We start from the raw sequence: 21,710 nt of genomic DNA on the forward strand, positions 1-21,710 counted from the left end.
ACTACCGATCAGCTGAATAGGGGCAAACATGCGACTGCGTCTCCTATAAATCAGTAAAACGGGAGGTTGTCACAGTTTCTTCATTAAAAGGTTTGTATAGTTGCGTGAGAAAAAAACGTTTTGCTTGCCTCTGTACGTTTTTACAGGGTTGCCAGATCCTTTTGCCAAAGTGGTGGTGGATGGCTCGGGACAGTGTCACTCTACAGATACTGTAAGAAATACCCTGGACCCAAAGTGGAATCAACACTATGATCTGTAAGTTAACGCAGTATTTTGACATGTTTTGTACACACCGGTGCCTCGTTTGGAGACAAATACAATGAGTGTTTGTGTGTATGCATGAAGCGTTGTTATCACCATATTGCTTTTGATCTCTAGTGTGTTCTGCTATTACGTATGTTTAAGGAATGCGGATTGAGGTGTCACTTCACTGTGTGCAGAAAACACCCGTCTCTAAAGCTTCTGAGCAGTTTTATTTTGAAGTTATAGACCTCATACTTCTGGCCTCACCCTGGCAAAATTTGATTCGCTTATAACATTTCTTGGGACACCACACATTCTGATTGTCAAATATATAGAAGATAGAACTTGTTAGTTAGTAGCACTCTGAATAATATATGCTGTAATTTGGAAATTGTTGGATTTTTCTGCCTTGTTCACTTTTCTAAGCCAGATGTTTCTTTGCATAAGCCAACATGAATAGTGTATGAATAGTACCATGGCAAAAACCCGAAGAGATGGAGAGATGGAAGGAAAAGGATCTGGACATTTTCAGTAGATAATTAGAGCCATTAAGGGAATTGTGCTCGGGGATTGCCATGGAAAATGAAGAATATTCATTCACGTTAAATAGATATAGATAAAATAATGTAATCAAAGTTGTTAATATCATCATTTCGGAAAAGGCAGCTAAAGCAATGTGACAATGAGAGCAGCCAATATTCATTTATCAGTCTATTGGCAGATGAAGAATCAAGATTTTTTTAACAAGTATAATGGAAGGGCAAACCCTGGACTGTACAAACTGTGGCATCATGCTTTTCTGGAGGAACACACACTCCCACCTGTCTCACAAGGCTGCCTGTGCACTGTCAACATTCACCTCAGATCCCCTCTTTTACATAATTCCCTCCACCGCTCTCACTCCCCACCCTCTCGGAGGAGCTTGTTTCCCTCCAGCGACCCCTGGCCTCTTCCTCAGGAAATGGCTAACATGCCACAGAAAGCAGATGGGAGTGTGGGATTGGGGCGACGGCCAAGTCGCTTTCCGCTTTAGTTGGTGGGGTCTATTTTGTCACGTGATACTACCATAAGCTTTGATCCTCCAGTCTACACTACACCATCGTACCCAGCAAAAAAGGGTCCCTTTATTTTCTACCACTCTATAATACATTCTGCACATGTTCAGCTGTGCATACTATGCTACTTTATTTGTGTCATCCAACAGGGCTTCACAAATACTGGTCCGTCTCCACTAATAGATCTGGCTTTAAGCACTGAGACAGTAATTTCATCCTTCCTCGAAGTCATCCAGTATTTGTTAAACCGTAGCTAAATACGTGACTTTGTCTTTTGACTTCATTCCTATCTGCTGTGAGTTGGCAAAGTAAAACGCATGAGTTGACACAGGAGAATGCTAAAAGAGAGCAAGCTGTTTACTCTGTTCTTGGAAACCGGTACGGTTTTTGTGGGATATTTATTAGGTTTTTGGTTTCTCTGTCTTGAACTGACAGCAAGGGTTCAGCCACCTTCAAGAGGCTCTACTGCCAGACATACCTAAATTGCAGCCAGAAGCTTTTTTTCTTTTGTGACGTTATTGCTTAAGTGTTTTCTGTTATGAGAGACGGGAAAAGTCTGTGGGAGCGTGTGTCCTAAAGGGGTAGAAGTGAAATGGGATGGTCGGCTCAATGTAACAGCAAGGAACGAGGGAATCGAGGAAGAATGCTTTGGCGTGAACTCAATTTACATAAATCAGATCAAGATACACGATATGGATGAACTGTAGAATCTCCACTCTGATTTATTTTTGTCTTACAAAGATGTTAACAACTGAAGGCTGTCCAACATTGATATGAAATATATATACGACCTGAGAATAAATGTTCTGTGATATCCCAATGTAATGTATGTTGGCAAGAGAAAGTGCGGGAAGTTGTGCAAGTCTGGATTTAGTATGTCCTGGAAAGCTAATCTGGATTTGACTCAAGAATTTTTCCCCTCCTCTGCTGTTGTCTGCAGGATTAGGAGGGCTAATCCTTACTTTTTGTTTTTGCTGCAACTACCTTATGAAGTGCGTGCGTGAGTGCTGGAGATATAGATCGTTAAATAAGTGTTGTCTTTGCTCGCCCAGCAGCATTTAGTTGTGCATCGACTGAGAGGATCCTGCTGTTGTTTTCAAAGTGGATTTAGTGTTGAAAATTGAATAATTTAACACTACGAATAGAAAAAAGCACACAAAGGCACCCTGCACATACTGTTCTGTTTGAATCCTGAGCAGCACTCACAAGGGGAAGATGTCACTATTTATTCATTTCTAATTCATGAGGTTCAATATTCAGGGGTATATTCATACTACGGGGGGGATTATTTATTTTTACTTGGAAAGATTTTTATTATTCAGAGCACGCTGGCATATTTTAGTTGACACTTCTGTTACTATGTTCCATGCAAAAAGATTAGGAATTCCTTTTTCCAAAACCAAGCCTAGACATTTTATGACAACATTTTTGCATTTGAATGCAACTAATGGTGATAAACTTGACGACACAGCCATTAGGGATGTTAGTCACACTGTGAGAACTGGTACGATAGCTCTGGGAAAGCTAGTCTGTTCAGAAATGAGGTCCAGTTGGTCCCATTCTTGGTAAAGTCTGCATACCAAGTATACTGTGGCTTTCAGAGCAACACCAACAACCTATAGAAGACATGGAGTCAGTCAATCCAGTATTTTGCAGACCATTTACTAATCTGTGCTTTTAAACCCACTCTGTTTGGTATTCATCCGCTGTCGATAGCAGTGTTACAATAATATTCTCCGTACCTGCAATGTTATGTTAGAGCACAAGTTATCTCAACTGTTTTTGCCACAGTCATTGTTAGTGAGGAATGAACATGTTTAACCTGTTCTTTCGTTCAGACATTCAACCATTGTCTAGTTGGCTGTTTCAGTTCAGTCTTTTTTTCTGCTCCTAAATGCCTTGCAGACCACACCTTTGCAGCACATTGACCTGTTAATCTCACAGCTGCACTGTGTGACGCGAACAGTGAGATTAAAGATGCTCTGTATTTCTTGGGAAAGAATCCTTTGATTCCCTAAGTAACTAGTTTTGTTTGAGAGAAAAATAGAAAGTTCAGTTGTGGAAAACCATCTTCTAATATTTAATTTACTAGACATTTAGTAGATCCCGATCTTCACAAGCATCTAAACACAGGCCTAGACGCATCTGCGTCGGCCAAGAGAGAAATGGTGAACGTGCCAAGATGCTAACCTCCTGCTACCGCATCCTGATCAGATTCAAGATAGCAACGACAGACTCAATCCCTGGATACACAAAATAATCCACCACTCGCAAGGCTTGTAATTTCATTTCAGTGCAAAATGAACCAAATTCCAGGATTTGGCTTTATGTACTAAGAAAATACGTTTTGGCTTGTGTTTTGTAGGGAAACCCCACTTCTGGTTAGGGAAACGCAGCATAATATAGAGCGTGGTATTGGTGCTGGCTGCTAAGCTGTAATTATATGTGACTGTGTCAAACTCTGCGTGTTTACTGTGGGAGCCGTCTGGGTCTCAGACAGTGGTGCAGCCCATCACAGGGACTTCCTCTGTTCCAGGGCTAGAGCGGCCTCAGCTGCGCTTAATCTGCACAAACACTCAAGCACATACACACAAGGAACTTTAAATCAGCTAATCGGCCTCATTACACAGCCTGACTGTCTACACCGCATACATGGTGTGCATTGTTCTCTTCCTGTCAGGTTGAATTAGTAGGAAGAGATCGCAAAAAATAGTTTAAAATATATAAATAAAGAAAAAAATTTGCTTCATTTGTTCATTTTGGAAATTAGCCCTAGTTTTCCACCTCACGAGTTAATTTTATTTTTCATACCTGGTGGGTTTAACTGTTTTTTTTCTTTTTTTTTCTTATCCAACTGTGTTCTTTCACTTCTCTTCCTCTGTTAGATACATCGGAAAGGCAGACTCAATAACCATCAGTGTATGGAACCACAAGAAGATCCACAAAAAGCAGGGTGCAGGGTTCCTCGGCTGTGTCCGTCTCCTGTCCAACGCCATCAACAGGCTCAAAGATACCGGCTGTAAGCACCCGTTGTTGTTGTTGTTGTTGTTTGCATACTCTAATGCCACTGTCTGGTCTCTTCATTCTCCCTCTGAATGCTTACCATGGCCTTTACCGTGGAGCAAGTCTGACACAACTAATTGATGAATGGTTGACGGACGCGTTAACTTCTCTTCAAAAATCTGTGGACTCTCATCCTGCACTCAGCAGACTAAGTCAGATAATTATGTTGGCAAGACCTAGTGTCTCCATCCACAGACAAGAACTAGAGCTAGCTATCCTGCTGCTACATGTGTAGCTCTTTCAACGGTCCCAGCCTCATCTTGCGGCCCGGCTGCTGCTTTCGGGCGAGCTATTCATTAAGAAGAGATTTATAGACACAATACTCAACTCCTTTAGGCCACACAAATCAGAAATATTGCCTCATGTTGACATCTGGCACCTGGGACTAAATCAACAGCCCCAATTTGTTTTTACAGAAATGCAACTGTCTGTCAAGAAAAACGCTTTTCTTCTTGGAGACAAATTCCTGCTGAAATACTTATTAGTGCTATTTTGCACAAAATGCGAAGAAGGAATAAGAATGGTGTTTCGGGATAATTGTGTGACTATAGTGTTGACCCAAGGGTAGTGTGGGTGGCATACAAGGGAACAGCAAGGAATTTGCACAGGCGGATTCTCAAACAGTTTATTTTAACGTCTGCATTTCTTCAGACGGAAGCTCTTGTGTGTGTTGTGCATGATTTCCAACTAATTTTGCCATTTACTGTGTGCAGTTCACGTGACCACATGCTTGTTAGCTCTGTCTTCAGGTACCAGTAACCTTATGCTGACATATATACACTTAAATGTGCAAAAGAATGTTAATTTGACTGTATTTGCTGCAGTTTACTCCATTTTTTTCTGTTCTAATAAAAAAAGAAAAATTCGGAATGCACCAGAACAACCACACTGTTACATTTTTCTCATTTCCATCTCTCCATTCTACAGAGTCACAACCCACAACCACTAAAGGAGTTGTCTCGCTGTATGTAATTGCTATTTGTTGGATGTTTTTTTTTAATCCAAAGTGCATATTTGGAGACTCCGAGGAATGTAGTCAGTTTCTAATTTGTTGGGCCCAAATGCAACAGACCCCTTTGCCGAATCCCCAAAATGAAATAATTCACATAAGAATACATAATATTAATTATGTTTACTCCTAAATGGCACTCTTGGAACATACTTTAATGTTTACAGCATAATCCACCCAAAAAAAGGGACTTTGACTGGCACAAACATCTGGGGCCAGGCGTTTACCCTCCTGTGTGCTAAAAAGGACTCGTCCTTACATTCACCCATAGCTTCCAGGAGCAGACGGTATAGGCTCCAGTCGGGCTCCAGACCAGCCACTTACTGCACAGCCAACCTGGCATTTCATAGTCGCAAGAAGTGGACAGGGAGACAGTTTATGATCTAAGACACCGGCGCTCACATAAACGTCTTTGTCCCGTGTGTGCAGAGAGACACACACACACACACACACACTACATCCAGTCTGGTCTGACCAAGAGCCACACACACGCACGCAAACACACAGTGAGGCAATAATAAAAATAGAAATACACAAAACAATACTTTACTGGAATTATGTTGGTTCCTAGAAGTCATGTTCAACTTTTGCGGGCGCAGGAACAGACACACACACACACACACACACACACACAAACCATTGCAAACCAAAAGTGAATCAGGCATGAATGTCTAGTTTATTAAAAGTCTGCCTGGCTCGTCACTGAGCTTCACTTCCTGCAAGATTGCAGACACAAACCTTTTGAGTCCTTTGTCCTACTTCTGAACCCACAAATTCAGTAAATACACACAGACCACCAAATGTTCCACATGACTCCTAACTACCCAAGCTAGTCAGCCTCATTTTAAACCCAAATGTTTTTGTGTGTAATATTAACAGCTTTCTTTTATATTTACTGATTGGCTTGTGTTACTGTTGATGGTTTTAAATACGTACCGACATGCACAGATACAAATGTGCATTAGCTATATGACATTAAACACTGATCATTATTGTCAACAGGCCTATATTAACACTGCTTTATGTGGTTTGTTCTGTAGATCTGAGAAATTGAGTGGTGCAGTAAGGGCTGAGTGTATCTTTGTCTGGATCTCATGAGTCTTCCTCGGGGTTTTTTCCGTGCTGTCTGGCGAACACATTCTGTTTACACACAAAGTGCTTCAGCGTTTTTTTTCTTCTCCCCCTTGTAGATCAGAGATTGGACATGAATAAGCTGGGCCCAAATGACAATGATACTGTGAGAGGTCAAATAGTTGGTAAGACACAAATACACACAAAGTCTTCATTGTGAGGAAGTTGAGCCACATGCAGTCTTCTATTTGTCTACACTGCTTATTCCTGATGCTCTGGTTTACATTCAGTTTGTCTTTAAATAACACTTGCTTTGAATTTCAGTCGCTTTAATCAAAATAATACTGTTTTTTTCAGCGGTATAACATGTCCTGCAAGAGGTAGCAGAATGTGCCAGTGCATTGTATTATTTAAACGACAGAAAATACAAATTGACCCAGACTGCAGCCTCTGTCTCAATACTATGACTCGTTTTATTGCTTCTTAAAAAAACCTTTAATTTTCTTATTTATCATGTCCTTTGTTTTAATGTCAGATGACAAAAGGAATAAGAAAGAACACAAAATACAACCAAAGCATCAGTGAAGCAGGCAACCACATACCATCAACTAATGCATGATAAATGCTAAATATTACTTATTATATAATTCACAATTTATATTATTATGCTGCTCAGATAATGAATGAAAAAATGAGATTGATCAGTTATCTTCCTCGTCTTTGTTAACTTTGTAGTAAGTCTTCAGTCCAGAGACCGCATCGGGACAGGAGGGCCAGTGGTGGACTGCAGCCGTTTGTTCGACAATGACTTGCCCGACGGGTCAGTATCTTTAAGACTAATTACTTATTTAAACTAGTAATTAGTAAGTTTAATTAATATGTGCGTGAGGGGAAAGGTTCTGAAAAATGATATTTAACACTAGTTGTTAACATAATATTTACGAATTATAATTGAATCTGGTTTGAGGAGAAATGTTCTTTCTAATGTTTTCCAGTACACTCCTTGCTGTGTAGGTTCAGGAGATTCGCTTTTTTTTGTTCTGCTTTTGAAATGAAGAATACATCGTTTACAGTGCAGTTTGACTAACATGTTCTTAATGCCAAATAAGATGTATTTCTTGAATAAAAGTACAATGTTTATCTCACACGTTTTTATTATTCTGTCATGAAACAGCTGGGAAGAGAGGAGGACAGCTTCTGGAAGGATCCAGTACCTGAACCACATCACTCGCACCACCCAGTGGGAGAGACCTACCAGGTACATCTGTATGCATGCACACACACACACACACACACACACACACACACACTGCAACAAACGTAACCTTTTAGAACAAAGCATCAATAGTCTATTTCAAGCAATTCCAGAAAAAGAAAAAAGAGAAATCTTCTACTTAGTTTAACTGACAACAATAATAGAATGTTGGTAATGAGTTAATGGCTGTGAATAACCCCCCCAACCCCCGCTACACGTGCACACACAAAAACACATTCTCACAAATGTATGCATTCATCTAAATATACCCGCCAGCAAAAAACCTGTAGCCTTCCTACTCGGCCCATATCAGTGGAGCCGTTAGTGAGTAAGCAAACAAAAAACACCACCCTCCTCCCCCCTCTTACTACACAGCTCATGTGGCCACCAGGTAGAATTGCGAAACGCAGTATGACAGACAGAGAGGGTTCAGTGGCTGGTCATGTGGGGAGACAGAGATGGTGGTGTAGGTTAAGTAATCACAAGAGTAACAGTTAAGAAGTGCAGACAGATTCCTTCTTTTACACTTCCTTTGGCAGCAGGTGCAATAAATTCCATATAAAATCTGAGAAGGTCCTGCAGTTGAGTAGCACACAAGTAGTGTTGTGAGAAATTACTGTGTGCTTTTTACGCAACCCATAAGCCTTCTTATCACTTTAATCTTGACCGTCACCATGACATCTATTTTCTTGAGGGAGGATGACACGCACTGTTTTCCAATAATTACACTATAATTGTGTGTGTGTCTAGACATCACAAGTACAAATAAACTGGCGAAAGCTACTTAATCCGTAGCACACCTATTATGCACAGTATTTAAAACACGGCTGTAAATATTTAGATCAACATTACACAGCTGTTACTTTAACACGCCCACTCACTACTCTCACTCAGGCCCGCGTCGGAATACTCCAGCCCATCAGGGCGGCCGCTGAGCTGCGTGGTGGACGAGAACACGCCGGTGATGACGCCCGTTAACGGGGCCGAAGCCAGCTGCCCCCCGGGCGAACAGCGGATCCAGGAGAGACGGGTTCGATCGCAGCGCCATCGCAACTACATGAGTCGAACGCACCTGCACACCCCACCGGACCTGCCCGAGGGTTATGGTGAGAGGCCGAGCCGCAGCACACGCTCACCTCGCTGTCCGATCGCCATGTATTCAATGTTGTACATATTTGGTATCTTTTTTTACATGATATTACAAAACGTTGCAATGCAAAGGGCCGTCCTGCTGTTAGTCAGGGTGACGGGTCAGGGAAATACACCAGAGACACGTGAATGCTTTGAGTGAGCTGGTACATTAGTGTTTTCTGTAGTCATGGTGAACTTTTGAATTACCTGTGTGACTGATGTAAATAAGGAAAGCTGAGATGAAGTCCCAGCCCTAACCCACAGAAATATGCAATCAAAGCCACGGCGAGCTGCTCCTTTGGTGGTGTCTTCTTTGTAGCCTGGAGCAAGTGATACTGGGAACCTTTTTTTCTGTCCTTTTCATCATTTTGTTTCTTTTTTCGTCTCACTGCTGTCCTTAGGCTCACTAAGACTCTCTAGCAGCCTCAACACCACATTAGGACAACTGCAATCTACGCTTGCTTTGTGCCTCTCCTTTCCCTCTTCTCTCCTCTCCTTCCCTACCCTCGCATGCCCTATTTGCAGTCTAATAATTTAACAGTGAGGAGAAAGACAGGAAGCGGGGTATTCATAGCTCTGTGTTTAGCTCAGAGGAGTCCCTTTTAAATTATTTGTAGTTTTTCATGTCCAATTCCTTTACTCGTGGCAAGGAAACACATTGGGAAATAAATTCAAAAGCAACACAGCTACGTTCTCCAACATTAGAATGCAGCACAGGTGTGCTTTCAGCGGTCAGAGTGCAGCCCACAATAGTGTATAAAATAAATTATTACTTTAACATTAGTTCACTTTGTCAGTGATTTAGAATGGCACTATTGAATGGCCTCTTTGAAATGTCTTGTTGTGTCGGCTGAGGTTGGCCAAGGTCGGACAAAGTGAGTCATTGATGCCCAACAGCTAATGAGCTTTCTTCTTCAGCTTAAACCCTCTGAACCAGTGGCTGGGTGTGGTGAGAGAGGGAGACAGGGCGTGTGAGGGTAGAAAGAGAGGGAGATGTGGGGAGGAAATGAGTTGTGCCAGAAGGAAGTAGGGGCAGTGATGGATTAGCAGGTCCATTTCCACACACACACACACACACACACACACACACGCCTGTGCACCACTCACACTTTGTGCCAGCACTCACTCGCCATTCACCCATGAGTTGGATAAAACGAGAGGTTCTTCCCCCATTTGTTTGCAGAGTAGTGGAAGCGTTTTCTTTTCGCTTTGGTTTTGGAGATTGTATTTGGAAGGGAGCACACATCACACTTTAAGGCCAAAAGTGGGAACTAGGATGCGTCACTGAACTCTGTGGAAGGACAAACACTTATGGAAGTCTTTCCCTGCGTTTTATCTTCCCATGCTCCCAGTAGAGGCCTACTGGAAAGGAAACTATTGATCCACATTGGGGCTCACCGTGAGAAATTTGTCCCCACAATTATAAATATATTATCAATTATAAATTCCGCTTCTCCAAAATACAAACAAATGTGCTGTCCATGCTTGTACTCAACCACATACATAACTGACCCAACAGTGCTGTTTTTGCCTGTCTGAAAGTTTAATTCCAAATAATCTCTCTGTTTTAGAGCAAAGAACAACTCAACAGGGTCAAGTCTACTTTCTCCACACACAGACTGGAGTCAGCACCTGGCATGACCCTCGGGTGCCAAGGTAAATCCTTTTTGTTTTCCAGGTTTATAGATCAGATTTGTACATTTTTGTAAAGCACCATATACACACATTTTCAAGAATGTTATTAGAATCTGTTCAACATTTTAAAACACATGACCAATGCTGACAGCCTGTTGTTGATGTATTTAAATCCTGAATCCTGTAAAGCTTGACCGATCTAGCCAAAACTAACTTGACTGGTCTAGATCGCAACAAATTTGTTGTTTAATTTCTCAGGCTTGTTTTCAAAAATAATTTTCAAAATCATATTTTATGCTCGAGTCCCAGTCACCTCAACTAAATTGCTCTGAACCCAACATGGGCTTTGATGAAAAATGTTCGGACACTGGTTGAGCTGATCACACCAGTGCTACTCTCAATGGCAAATAGCAAATTCACTGAAGACTTCAGGCACCGCTATGCGTTACATTTTTGGCACCGTCTTGGTGAATCTGCTGCTTGGGGATGAGGCAAATGCATTTAACATCCAGCCCGCAGCAGCAGCAACCTCAGGGTTGGCTCATTTTGGCTCAAATGACCCGCTATGTTGTGATGAGTGCAGCGAGGCATGTGCTTTGGTCCCCGAGTGATGTGTCCTCGCCCAAGGACAAAGTACTTGTACATGAACACACGTTCCCAGGTCCTCTTCAGGCTACAGCATCGTCCCAGATCAGGCCTTAGGTTTTTTTTCTGACAGGAATGTCAGTAAAAACCTGTGCATCGTTGTTTCCAAAGTTTTCCATTGTCTTTGTTCAGGGACCTGAGCAACGTGAACTGTGAGGAGCTGGGTCCGCTGCCTCCAGGCTGGGAGATCAGAAACACAGCGACGGGTCGCGTCTACTTTGTCGACCACAACAATCGAACGACACAGTTCACGGACCCGCGACTATCTGCTAACCTGCACCGTGTGCTCAAGTAAGGGTTTAAATCATCGCTGCGTTAAGGCCGCTCGGGACAGGATTTTCAAGGACATCCTTGACTGCGGCAAACGGTTTCTGTGTCTTTCTAAATAGAGCATTAGTTTACTAATGTAAATTGTTTTCCCCTGGCAGCCCAAGTCCAAATGGTTCCCGTGTGGCCATGGACAGCCAAAACACTAACCTAAGGTAACTCTCTCTCACTCACTCACTCGCACAGGTATTGGTGCATACTTACACGTGTGTTCGCATTGATGCACACAGATTGATGGACATTTTCATGCACTGTCTGTATAAAGCAGCTTTTCAGCGTTTCAGCAGCAGGTCACTCAAAGCTTCTCTCTGAAACACACACACATTTAGATAATATGCTGACCGGGATACTTTTCCTCAGGGTAATGTGTACTGTGTATATACACATGCATAACCTTCCTCAGTGTTGACATTGATGTAGATGTCAAGTACAGCACACACACACACAGGCTGGCTGGCTGTGTTCGAGGCGGTTGGTCCACTGAAGATAATCTTGCAGGCAGCTCAGCCGGTGGAAAGGCCTGATGAGGCTGACCCCACTCTGGAAAGTAATACTAAACGCATGTTCTCACAGCAGTTGTTAGCTTAGCACCAGTTTTCCATATCCTTGCCAGACACAAACAGGATAGATACCTCCCCAGTGTGTTTGCTCTTCTACTGAGCAGTTTAGACAAAATGACAACGGTTGTGATATTTGTATGTGAGGAGCAGGTGAGTAATTAAATCCATGATATGATGAAAACTGAATTCTAGGATTGTTCTTTGTGTATTGTGACTGTCAGTGAGCTGCACGTACTTTTTGCCTGCCAGTGTGCGCAGAGGAACGCAAAGATATGTGGAGATTTTCCCATTTGCTTATTTAGTGCAAATTCTTCGTCAAAACCTCTTTCAATAACAGCAGCTGGCACGACAGACATGTTTGGGAAATCAACATTTGGTCAAATAGTATCCATATGTGTCAGAACAGCCCTCTGGTTGTGAGTTGAAGCTCAGCTATGTTATCCAGTCGGCATCATTAACTGCTTGTCTGAGTCCTTATTAGGAGACGTTTGAGGGAGTCCAGACAACGTTTAAGAACTTTAAAAGGGCATAATTAAGCCAATTTGTAATCCAGTTTTCCATGATACACGTTTTAAGAAAAAGAAATACTAATGAAAACAGCTAATATGCCCCAGAGCAGCCATAGAATGGATTAGTGGGCTGTTGTTGTCTAAAAATTCAATTAAAAGCCTTTTGAAATGTCATTGGGTTTGCTAAATGGTCTCAACAACAAAGAAATAATGCAGGATTGTTTACTGGCAAACCTGACACACTGAGCACGCCCATAAACTAAAACATTAGCAGGCAGAATCACACTGACCGCATGGACAGATCAGCAGCCTGTTGACACATACGGTGTTACAGAAGAGGCAGGTTGTTTACGGGTGGGGACAGACCGTAACACTTTGGGATTTTCCTGTATGTCTCTCAATCCCCAACCCCGGATGGACGTTGTGGAACAGATTTGACGTTACAACATCGTGAGGCTGCAGTTTGCACCTCAGTCTACTGATCCTCCCAGTTCAGACGAGCTTGTTGCCGACCTGAAACCAATGAAGGCCTTCAGTTGTCAGACAGTCAGACACGGCTGTGTCTCACATACTTGGCTTCTGCCCTTGCACCAGCACATAGTATATGTTTGGAAGATTACGTCAGTGTCTGCACAAGGTATTTTTAGTTGCACCCGGATTTGGATTTAGTGGGCATCGGCAGACATTTTCCCGACCTAGATATAAATCTTGAGAAGATTTTATATCAACATATGTATTGATGTTTTTAGAAGAGATGATATATTATACATGGTACATTATGTGTTTGCGTTTTATGTAACCTGGGAAAGATAAATGTTTAAATTGTAATCTGTACTTTTCTAACCTCACATGCAACTTGATGGTAAAGTAAATTCCAATCTAAACGGTGTATTTGTATAGCAGGGTAAATCTGTCTGCATGTGTTGTATTAAAGGGCTCTCTATAGGAGTCCAGGGCCTCGGTCTGGCTAATTGAAATCTTACATCCGTGCCAACGGAAATATTCTTATGTTTTATTTGCACAGTTTACTGCGCAGTGTAGTCGAGGCTAACAGCTTTACGCTAACTAGCGTTTCAAGTACAGCAGATTGACTCTGAAATGTGGACACTTTCCAGAATGTTTAATCGTTGTCAAATGCAACATATTTTTGTCAAAAGCCAGTCTCATCACTGCAGTCTGCCTGCTGCTAGCTTCCTGCACTTCCTGTATTATTTATTTGTTATTTTTAACCAATTTGAAGTTGTCGATGTGGAAGTGATGTATGTCGGAAGAATGTTTTAAAGGTCACTTCAAGATCATTTATTCAACCTAATGACTTATTCTAAATTATTTTGACTTGATGTTCTGTAAAGTTGGCAACACTGTTGTGCCAACCTCTGTGTACAAATGGGCTGATCCTCATGAAGGGCCCTTTGATTCTCTAGGCTGGGTGGGAGTGGGTGTGTTGGTGTGACTTTAACGCCGCTACACCTACTCAACACTCATTTAAGCCCACCTGTACAAGCTGCAATGGCCAAGAAGTACACTTTCTCTTACACACACATGCACTCACTCTTGTGCAATGCACTCCCTCCCCTAACACACACACACCCAGTCTGCCCCCCTGCTAATAGAGTAAGAGGATGAAGGACTATCTCGACTCTGTATTTGACCCAGTTCTGGCAAATGTTCACTTCATTTCTTGTCTCAAGCTTCTTTTCTTTCTGCTCCTTCCACCTTGAAATAACAATTATAACATCCTTTTGGCTGGAGTATTGATTTTCAAATATTATCTCACCTCAAGTAGTATTTTACTCAAGCTGTCAAACCAATAGGACTCGTTTTTCTCTTCTGGCTCGGGGCAGATTTGCTGTGCTGGTATTTTCTGTATTTACCCTCAAATATGCACAGCTCGCCCCGTTTGGAAACCAGAGACGAGCAACTATGTCAAAACGTTTTTTTAATTGCACTGTGCCTTCAGAAGCGGAAAAAAGGGCACTGAAATTATGCTTTATTATATGGTTCTTCAGCCTCCCAGCCAAAAGCAACTTATTCAATTTTGTTTTAAGGCCATATTTTCTTAAAAACCTCCTTCCTAAAGTGGTTTTCAGGACTGCTGTGTTTCAGTCTTACCCTTTCTTTGACATGCTAGGAGGCCCAGTGCCTGCCAATAAAATAAATAGCAACAGACTTGATTATACAGGGATAGACTGGCGAAACACTGCAACCCGTTTAGTTTGGAAAGCCCAAATAGTTGAGGCTGTTTCCAACCGACTGAACCAGAGAACTCAAATGTACAAGTGTCGGAATAAGTAGTTGACTATATACTGCTACATTAGGTCTCTCCTTCCTTTTTTATACACCAATTCAGTCTTTGTTTGGCCAACGGCAACCTCGCCACTCGACTCCCAGCAGAGGACTGTGCCTTCTTTTAACGAAATCCTCTGCTGGCTCAGCGTCTGCTCACAGAAAAATGAGGCCTGCTGTCCTGTTGAAGGGAGGGATTATGTTTTTATGAGGCCCACCCAGGCATCCCACCGCCAACACCACAATGAGTGCTGGAGGAGACCGGAGCATTGATCGAGGCCCCCTGTGGCGAAGATTGTATTTTATAGTTGTCTCATTCGTTTTGGAATATAAACGCCTTGAACGGCAGGACAACAAGGGGGGGTTAAAGGTCAAGTTCCTTGAGTTTAGTTCTTCGGCCCGTTGTGAAAATGACAACAAGGCAGGCAAACAAACTCAGAGCAGCGGCTGGCTGGAATCTATATTTATCAGAGTGTTATTATAGGAAGGCATCTTCAGTGTTTGTGCTAATCCACGGGAGCAGGACTGGAAGTTTCCATAAATGCTTTTAGTTCCTTAACCTCAGTATGAGGAAGGGTGGCAGCTCCAGTGGTCTGATGATGGAAGTTCCAGTTGTGGGCAGGGACGTCTAATCAACGTTGGCGGTCAGCTTTTTTATGCCTGACCATTATAGATGGTTTTAGGGAGAAATTAAAATGACTAAAGTCTGATTTGTTCAATTGATTGATCTGGAAGAGAACACCAGTTAGCCAGAGAGGCCAGCCACTCTCACACCGCTCTCCTGTATATTTATTTTCCTCTCTTGTTTGGTCTTTTCTGGTGGGGATAATTACCAAACGTCTGCTTTAAAGCCCAGCTTGTTCACAGGCCTGGATCCGATTTACTCGGGGCTCAGGGCTCTGTTTAGAGGAGTGAGGAGGATGAGGGCTGGAGCGGATCGTGCTTAAAAAACATCCCAGTTCTGCGGTTAGAGGACATCGGAGATGGAGAGGTTGGGGATTTCCCTACTGGACATTTCTCGCCTTTACCGTGGATTCGTGTTTCCTCAAGTGGCAGCATCTCCCCCCCCCCCCCCCCCCCCCCCCTCTCTCCTTGACTGTTCCCTTAAACCGATCTTCTTTTCCAGCAGTCACCCGCCTCAGCCGAAGGACCAGAGTGGTCCCTGCGTGCCACAGCCAGCACTGTCCCCGGCCCAGCTGCCTGAAGAGGCCGAGTGCCTGACTGTGCCCAAGTACAAGAGAGACCTGGTGCAGAAGCTGAAGATCCTGAGGCAGGAACTCTCTCAGCAGCAACCCCAGGCCGGCCATTGCCGCATCGAGGTCTGCCGGGAAGAGATATTTGAGGTAAAAACAACTGCACACTTGAATAAAGGAGGAAATATTCACACAGTAGATTAAGGCAACTTAAAAAAGGAAACTAAATAGTCCTTGAATTCTTTTTAAAGGGTGCGTTGACTATGGCTTCATAGAACTTCCCATCTGGCTTTTGCAAAACAGCATCACATGCAGACGTGCAAACTGAACATGCCCATGAAAAACAATAGCAGAATGCTTTCACCCCATTTACGATGTGCGCCAGAAAAGGCCCCCGAGGCAGCACAGAACCACCACTCATAACAACTCATAAGAACAGAGAGGTCTTCAAAACGGCACAAAAGAAAATCTCTTACTTTTTTTCCCCTTACTCAGCCTCTCTTCTTTTTTTTTTTGTTGCTCTTCCAATCATTTGTTCTACCAAAGCAAGGCATTCTTTCTGGATGATTTCAGCAGCTAAGGAGTTGGGGGGGGAAGGGGAGGGTGGGGGGAAAGGCAGCAGGGGCAAGTATTCAAGGCCAGACATAACTTCATACACGTTGAGCAATGAAAAATATGATTTCATCCCCCTTCAACGTGACAGCTGTGGAAAGGGAAATTTAAGTGCGAAAACCAGCCGTGCAGATCCACTTTGGGTTTTCATGCAGGACCCGGTGCTGCAGTTCAGAGTGTTCACGCAAATGTGTACTTAAAATGCTTCTAGTCTGATTTCTTCTTTGCCACACTTTACATTCAATCAACACAAGTGAAAAGCTGTTCTGTGTGTACATTCCATCAAGGATTCAATGGTGGTTTGTTTTCATGGTTTGTACTAAGCACATAGAAGGGTTTTTTCTCATCAACATGTTGCAGAACTTTTAGACTATTGGAAATGTTCATGTGTTTAGAAGCATCTTAAAGCCCAACTCTGAGTCCTGAGGACAGGCCTAGAAATGGCAAAAATGAAATACTACTAAATAAAAACTATTTATTTAAGTAGCCGGGGGGAGGGTGGGCTTACAATGAAGAGAGGCAATGACGGAATAACCAGGATGCACTGGGATCAGTCCTCTAGTAGTAAGATGTATTGTTAGTAATACTTATTTAGGTTTGAATCTTTTCCAAACCTGAAACATGCACATGGAAATGTAACTATACTTTTAAACAGCATGTCGATATGCATATAAATCCAAATTGATATTGCAGTCATGCTTTGAGATGGCACTTTTCTTGTTTTGTCTACTCTGATGTATTTAATTTGCTTTATGTCAAAATGCAGGAGTCGTACCGGCAGGTGATGAAAATGCGTCCAAAGGATCTCTGGAAAAGACTGATGATCAAATTCAGAGGAGAAGAGGGACTGGACTATGGCGGCGTTGCAAGGTATTCGCCAACATTTATTTTTTTTTTTAATACAAAGAATGTTTTAATGCTTGTTTGAAGTACATTTCTTTACAGTCAATCCGTGTTTGTGTGGTAGGGAATGGTTATACCTGCTGTCCCACGAGATGCTGAATCCCTACTACGGCCTCTTCCAGTACTCCAGAGATGACATCTACACTCTACAGATTAACCCTGACTCTGCTGTCAACCCGGTAGGAATTATTTGGTCTCATATGTAAGACGTTATTATGTAAGACGTTGTGTGTCCAGGCATCAGATACAGACAGATACGGGGCATTTATTTCTCCATGGAAGCAGTTTTGATGTTACTAAAAGTAAATCAAATTAAATGGTTTAAATGGCCTAGTCTTCTTCAAAGAGCAGCAAAAGGCAGACAACTTTAATGTGCAATAGGACACTATAAATTTCACGTGGATTCAACAAACAGATTTCTTATTATTATTCAAGTTTCATAGCTGTTTGTTTTGTTTTTTAGAGCAAATGTTTTATGTAAATCTTAGGTTCTGGCATTATGAAAAAAACTGAACCTGTACAATCTGAATCTGGTACAATAATAAAAAATAGTGTGATAAGACTGATAAGTCTTCATAACAATAGCCTTGTTTTTAATGTGCAGGAGCACCTCTCGTACTTCCACTTTGTGGGTCGCATCATGGGCATGGCGGTGTTTCACGGCCACTACATCGATGGAGGCTTCACTCTGCCCTTCTACAAACAGTTGTTGGGTAAACCGATCACGCTGGACGATATGGAGTCCGTCGACCCGGACCTCCACAACAGCCTTGTCTGGATCCTGTAAGACTTCTTTGAATCAACCAACCCAAAGTCGGAGGAAACGCATATTTACTGATACTGCTGTGATGATGTTTTGTCGATATCTAAATTCATTAAAACAACAGTGGTTTGCAAGTGGGCCGAGTTATAGGAGCAACAGCAAATACATCAAAAGCAGAGGGGCATATGCTTAAGATGCATTCACAGGTGTGAGCGTTCTGTCGTCCACTGACTGTGGCGCCCTCCTTTGCCAGGGAAGTTAATTACATCTGAAGTCAAAAATACACATCATTGCTGGTTTGTATGTTCCTTTGTATTGAATAAGCACAACAAAACACATTATATAGGCCTAGTGTACTAGGCAGAGTAGCAGATTACAGATGTGTTTCCTAATTTATTCAAACAAATAAAAGAATGCAATAAAGAGAAATCCTTTCTGCAGAAGCTGAGAGCTGATGTTGTTGCATACCTTCTCTCCCTAACCTGCCCTCCTCCTCCTTCAGGGACAATGACATCACTGGCGTCCTGGACCACACTTTCTGTGTAGAGCACAATGCCTACGGAGAAATCATCCAACATGAGCTCAAGCCCAATGGCAAGAGCGTGCCAGTGTCAGAGGACACCAAGAAGGAGTACGTTAGGTAAGTGCTTCGTCTCAGCCAACACAAGAGATCACTGATACCGTTTTTCTGCTTCTGTCCAGACTCACAAAATGAATTCAGTGTCACAGGGATGAATCTCTATTTGCAGTCCATCGAATAAACGGACACACTGACTGTGTTTGCTGGCACTCACTCCTCCATCATGTCCTCCACAGGTTGTATGTGAACTGGCGTTTCCTGCATGGCATCGAGGCTCAGTTTCTGGCTCTGCAGAAAGGCTTCAATGAGGTCATTCCTCAACACCTGCTCAAGTCCTTTGATGAAAAAGAACTGGAGGTAATCCGATCAAAAACATATTGTCTTTGAAATCGAATGGCTGCCGCAGGCGCACTGTCTTGTCTGGGCTTAATCAAGTTACTGTCTCGCTCCCTACCTTCAGCTGATAGTGTGTGGCCTGGGAAAGATTGACATCGCTGACTGGAAGTCCAACACCCGTCTGAAGCACTGCACCCCCGACACCAACATCGTCAAGTGGTTTTGGAAAGCCGTGGAGTCGTTTGACGAGGAGAGGAGGGCCAGGCTGCTGCAGTTTGTTACTGGCTCCTCCAGAGTGCCGCTGCAAGGCTTCAAGGCTCTACAGGGTACTTACCTCTCTGTGCATGGAACAGGTCTCCCAGCTGAGTGGCCATCTCCAGTCTTTATTGTTTTTTTCACGCCTAACTTAAGAAGGTTGCGGTCCTGCCCAACTGCTGATTTAGCTTTTGCTTCTTTCATAATTAAGAAAAACTAAAACTTCATAAAATTTTCTTTGAATATTTTAAATGTGTATCTCTTACTGTGCTTGCTGGTGAACCTGGAAGACTGTCCTTTTAACGAAGGTAAAATATTACATGATATACGTTGTTGGCACAGAAAACATCCTTTTTTTTTGTGAATAAAAAGCGTGTGGCTCCATCCGCAGCTAATGCTGCAGGATTAAAAAGGTGTCCGGTCTTTGCTAGCTGAAATGTTGATGGGTAAGTGAACAGCGTTAACTACACCTGATGCATCCTCCCTGTGTTTTTGGACTGCAGGCGCTGCAGGGCCCAGACTCTTCACCATTCATCAGATCGACGCTAACGCCAACAACCTGCCCAAAGCCCATACCTGGTGTGTGTCCCGTAGACCTGCAGGCACTCTCCCATAGCTTGTCACGTGATCTCATTCTCACTCTTTTTTTATTTTTTATTCTCCAGCTTTAACCGAATCGACATTCCGCCCTACGAGAGCTACGACAAGCTGTACGACAAGCTGCTGACCGCGATCGAGGAGACGTGTGGCTTCGCAGTGGAATAAGAGACCCTTTGGAGAGTGTGCTTGTGTGTGAACGTGTGTGTCTGTGCAGGACTCTGATGGACTATTATTGTCACTGCAACACAGTCTTCCTCTTATCTCCCCCCCACGCCACATTCTTCCCTTATCGATGTCTGTTTCAACAACTGCTACAGAGTCCCCCCCCCCCCCCCCCCCCAGTCACTTGATTTGTATTATTTTAATTGTTTGGGTTTGTTTGGCTGTGATAAACAGGAGCACAGTGATGGCCGCTGCGTTGCTTTTCCACAGCCGTGAGCATTTTGTTTTTGACAGCTCCGTTTGCATTTAGATAAAGAAACGACACCGCCCCTCACTTGAAATATTGTCAAACCAGGAAGTAGTTAATCAACTTACAGATCAACATCCTTCATAAATGTTTTCCAATCTGTCCTTAGGCATGAGAGTAATGAGTTACTATATTGTGTTGCAATTCAAACCAATTGAATTGATCCTTGTCATGCTACTGAATCTTTAACATTGCAGGTAGCCATATCCTGCCCTTTATTAGCCATCTTGACCTCAATCAATACACCTTCCACTCCTCATGGCGGCAGTGTTGGTGTGCTTCATTTTGTAATACTGCCACAAATTCATCCTACCTCTGTGTAATTAATTAATTTATGGTTGAAGGGTTTCATTCCAAAACGGTATGTATCGATAATTCCATTCAAATTCAAAATATATTTTTTATTTTCTACAAAACTGCTTGATGGTTAGACTGATTTTCATACTGGTAGTTATTTTGTAACTGCAAAACCATAATATTGATATTGTCTTACCAACCGTCTTGGATCTGGGGTCTGATATTTTGTAGTGTTTTGGGTCGAACTGTGGGTTGTTAAAAAAAAAAAAAAAAAAGTGTAAATTGTATTCTTTTTTTTTTTCCCATAACCACTGCAGTGTGCCCACAGCGCTTGTCAACGTGTTCCTGCATGCTTAATCATTCGCATGTATGGAAGGTAGTATCCCATAGTTGAAGGCCGAAGAGATGTTTGGACCTCATTTTTTGATCTTGGTTCATCTTCGTTTCCTCTCACATTTTTCTCCGACAGAAGTATGCATGTTTTTCTTAATTTATTTTATCCAGCTCCAAATAACCCAGCATTACTTTTTATCTAATCGTGTTAAATGGCATATTTGTCCAGAAGGGTGCAGGTTTAAGATCAACCAAACAGAAGATGCTTTGTATCTCCATCTCTTGCCCTCGTCCCTTTTAGAGCACTTTACAAACTGAGCAGTGGTGGCAGGAGTGCTTTCTTCCCGTCAGATTGAAATACAACATTAAATTTGCTACGTGACTTTATTGGAAATATACAGAGTAAAACGTTTCTATAAACCTGTAATTTGAGTATATATGTACAAATGCATAGCTCTTTAGTATATGGTGGCTTTTTGTTTCTGCTCGATTCAGCATGTTGGTGTCTGTCACAGACCTCTCAGCATTCTCAGGGGAAGTTTTTATTTTCTGTTTTACATTCGTTGGGCTATTGGGTGTG

At 42.6% G+C, this 21,710-nt stretch overlaps 1 protein-coding gene across 2 annotated transcripts in view; it reads left to right on the forward strand.

Annotated features, from left to right (window-relative positions):
* Positions 1-20,360, forward strand: part of LOC119217552 (E3 ubiquitin-protein ligase SMURF2-like) — a 37,095-nt gene extending 16,735 nt beyond the window's left edge. The window contains exons 3-20 of one of the 2 annotated variants that reach the window (XM_037471285.2): positions 147-255; positions 4,184-4,317; positions 6,561-6,626; positions 7,177-7,261; positions 7,616-7,699; positions 8,591-8,802; positions 10,399-10,483; positions 11,240-11,398; positions 11,536-11,589; positions 15,916-16,132; positions 17,361-17,464; positions 17,562-17,676; positions 18,102-18,280; positions 18,763-18,900; positions 19,077-19,197; positions 19,301-19,502; positions 19,935-20,010; positions 20,097-20,360. In XM_037471285.2, the coding sequence (XP_037327182.1) occupies positions 147-255; positions 4,184-4,317; positions 6,561-6,626; positions 7,177-7,261; positions 7,616-7,699; positions 8,591-8,802; positions 10,399-10,483; positions 11,240-11,398; positions 11,536-11,589; positions 15,916-16,132; positions 17,361-17,464; positions 17,562-17,676; positions 18,102-18,280; positions 18,763-18,900; positions 19,077-19,197; positions 19,301-19,502; positions 19,935-20,010; positions 20,097-20,196 (2,240 nt within the window). In that variant the 3' untranslated portion in view covers positions 20,197-20,360. The remainder of the gene's footprint in view (positions 1-146; positions 256-4,183; positions 4,318-6,560; positions 6,627-7,176; positions 7,262-7,615; positions 7,700-8,590; positions 8,803-10,398; positions 10,484-11,239; positions 11,399-11,535; positions 11,590-15,915; positions 16,133-17,360; positions 17,465-17,561; positions 17,677-18,101; positions 18,281-18,762; positions 18,901-19,076; positions 19,198-19,300; positions 19,503-19,934; positions 20,011-20,096) is intronic. The other variant, XM_037471286.2, reaches the window with a different exon arrangement.
* Positions 20,361-21,710: the final 1,350 nt, after the last annotated feature.

Source organism: Pungitius pungitius, chromosome 9 (genome assembly GCF_949316345.1).
Source record: "Pungitius pungitius chromosome 9, fPunPun2.1, whole genome shotgun sequence".
NCBI classification, from domain to species: domain Eukaryota; kingdom Metazoa; phylum Chordata; class Actinopteri; order Perciformes; family Gasterosteidae; genus Pungitius; species Pungitius pungitius.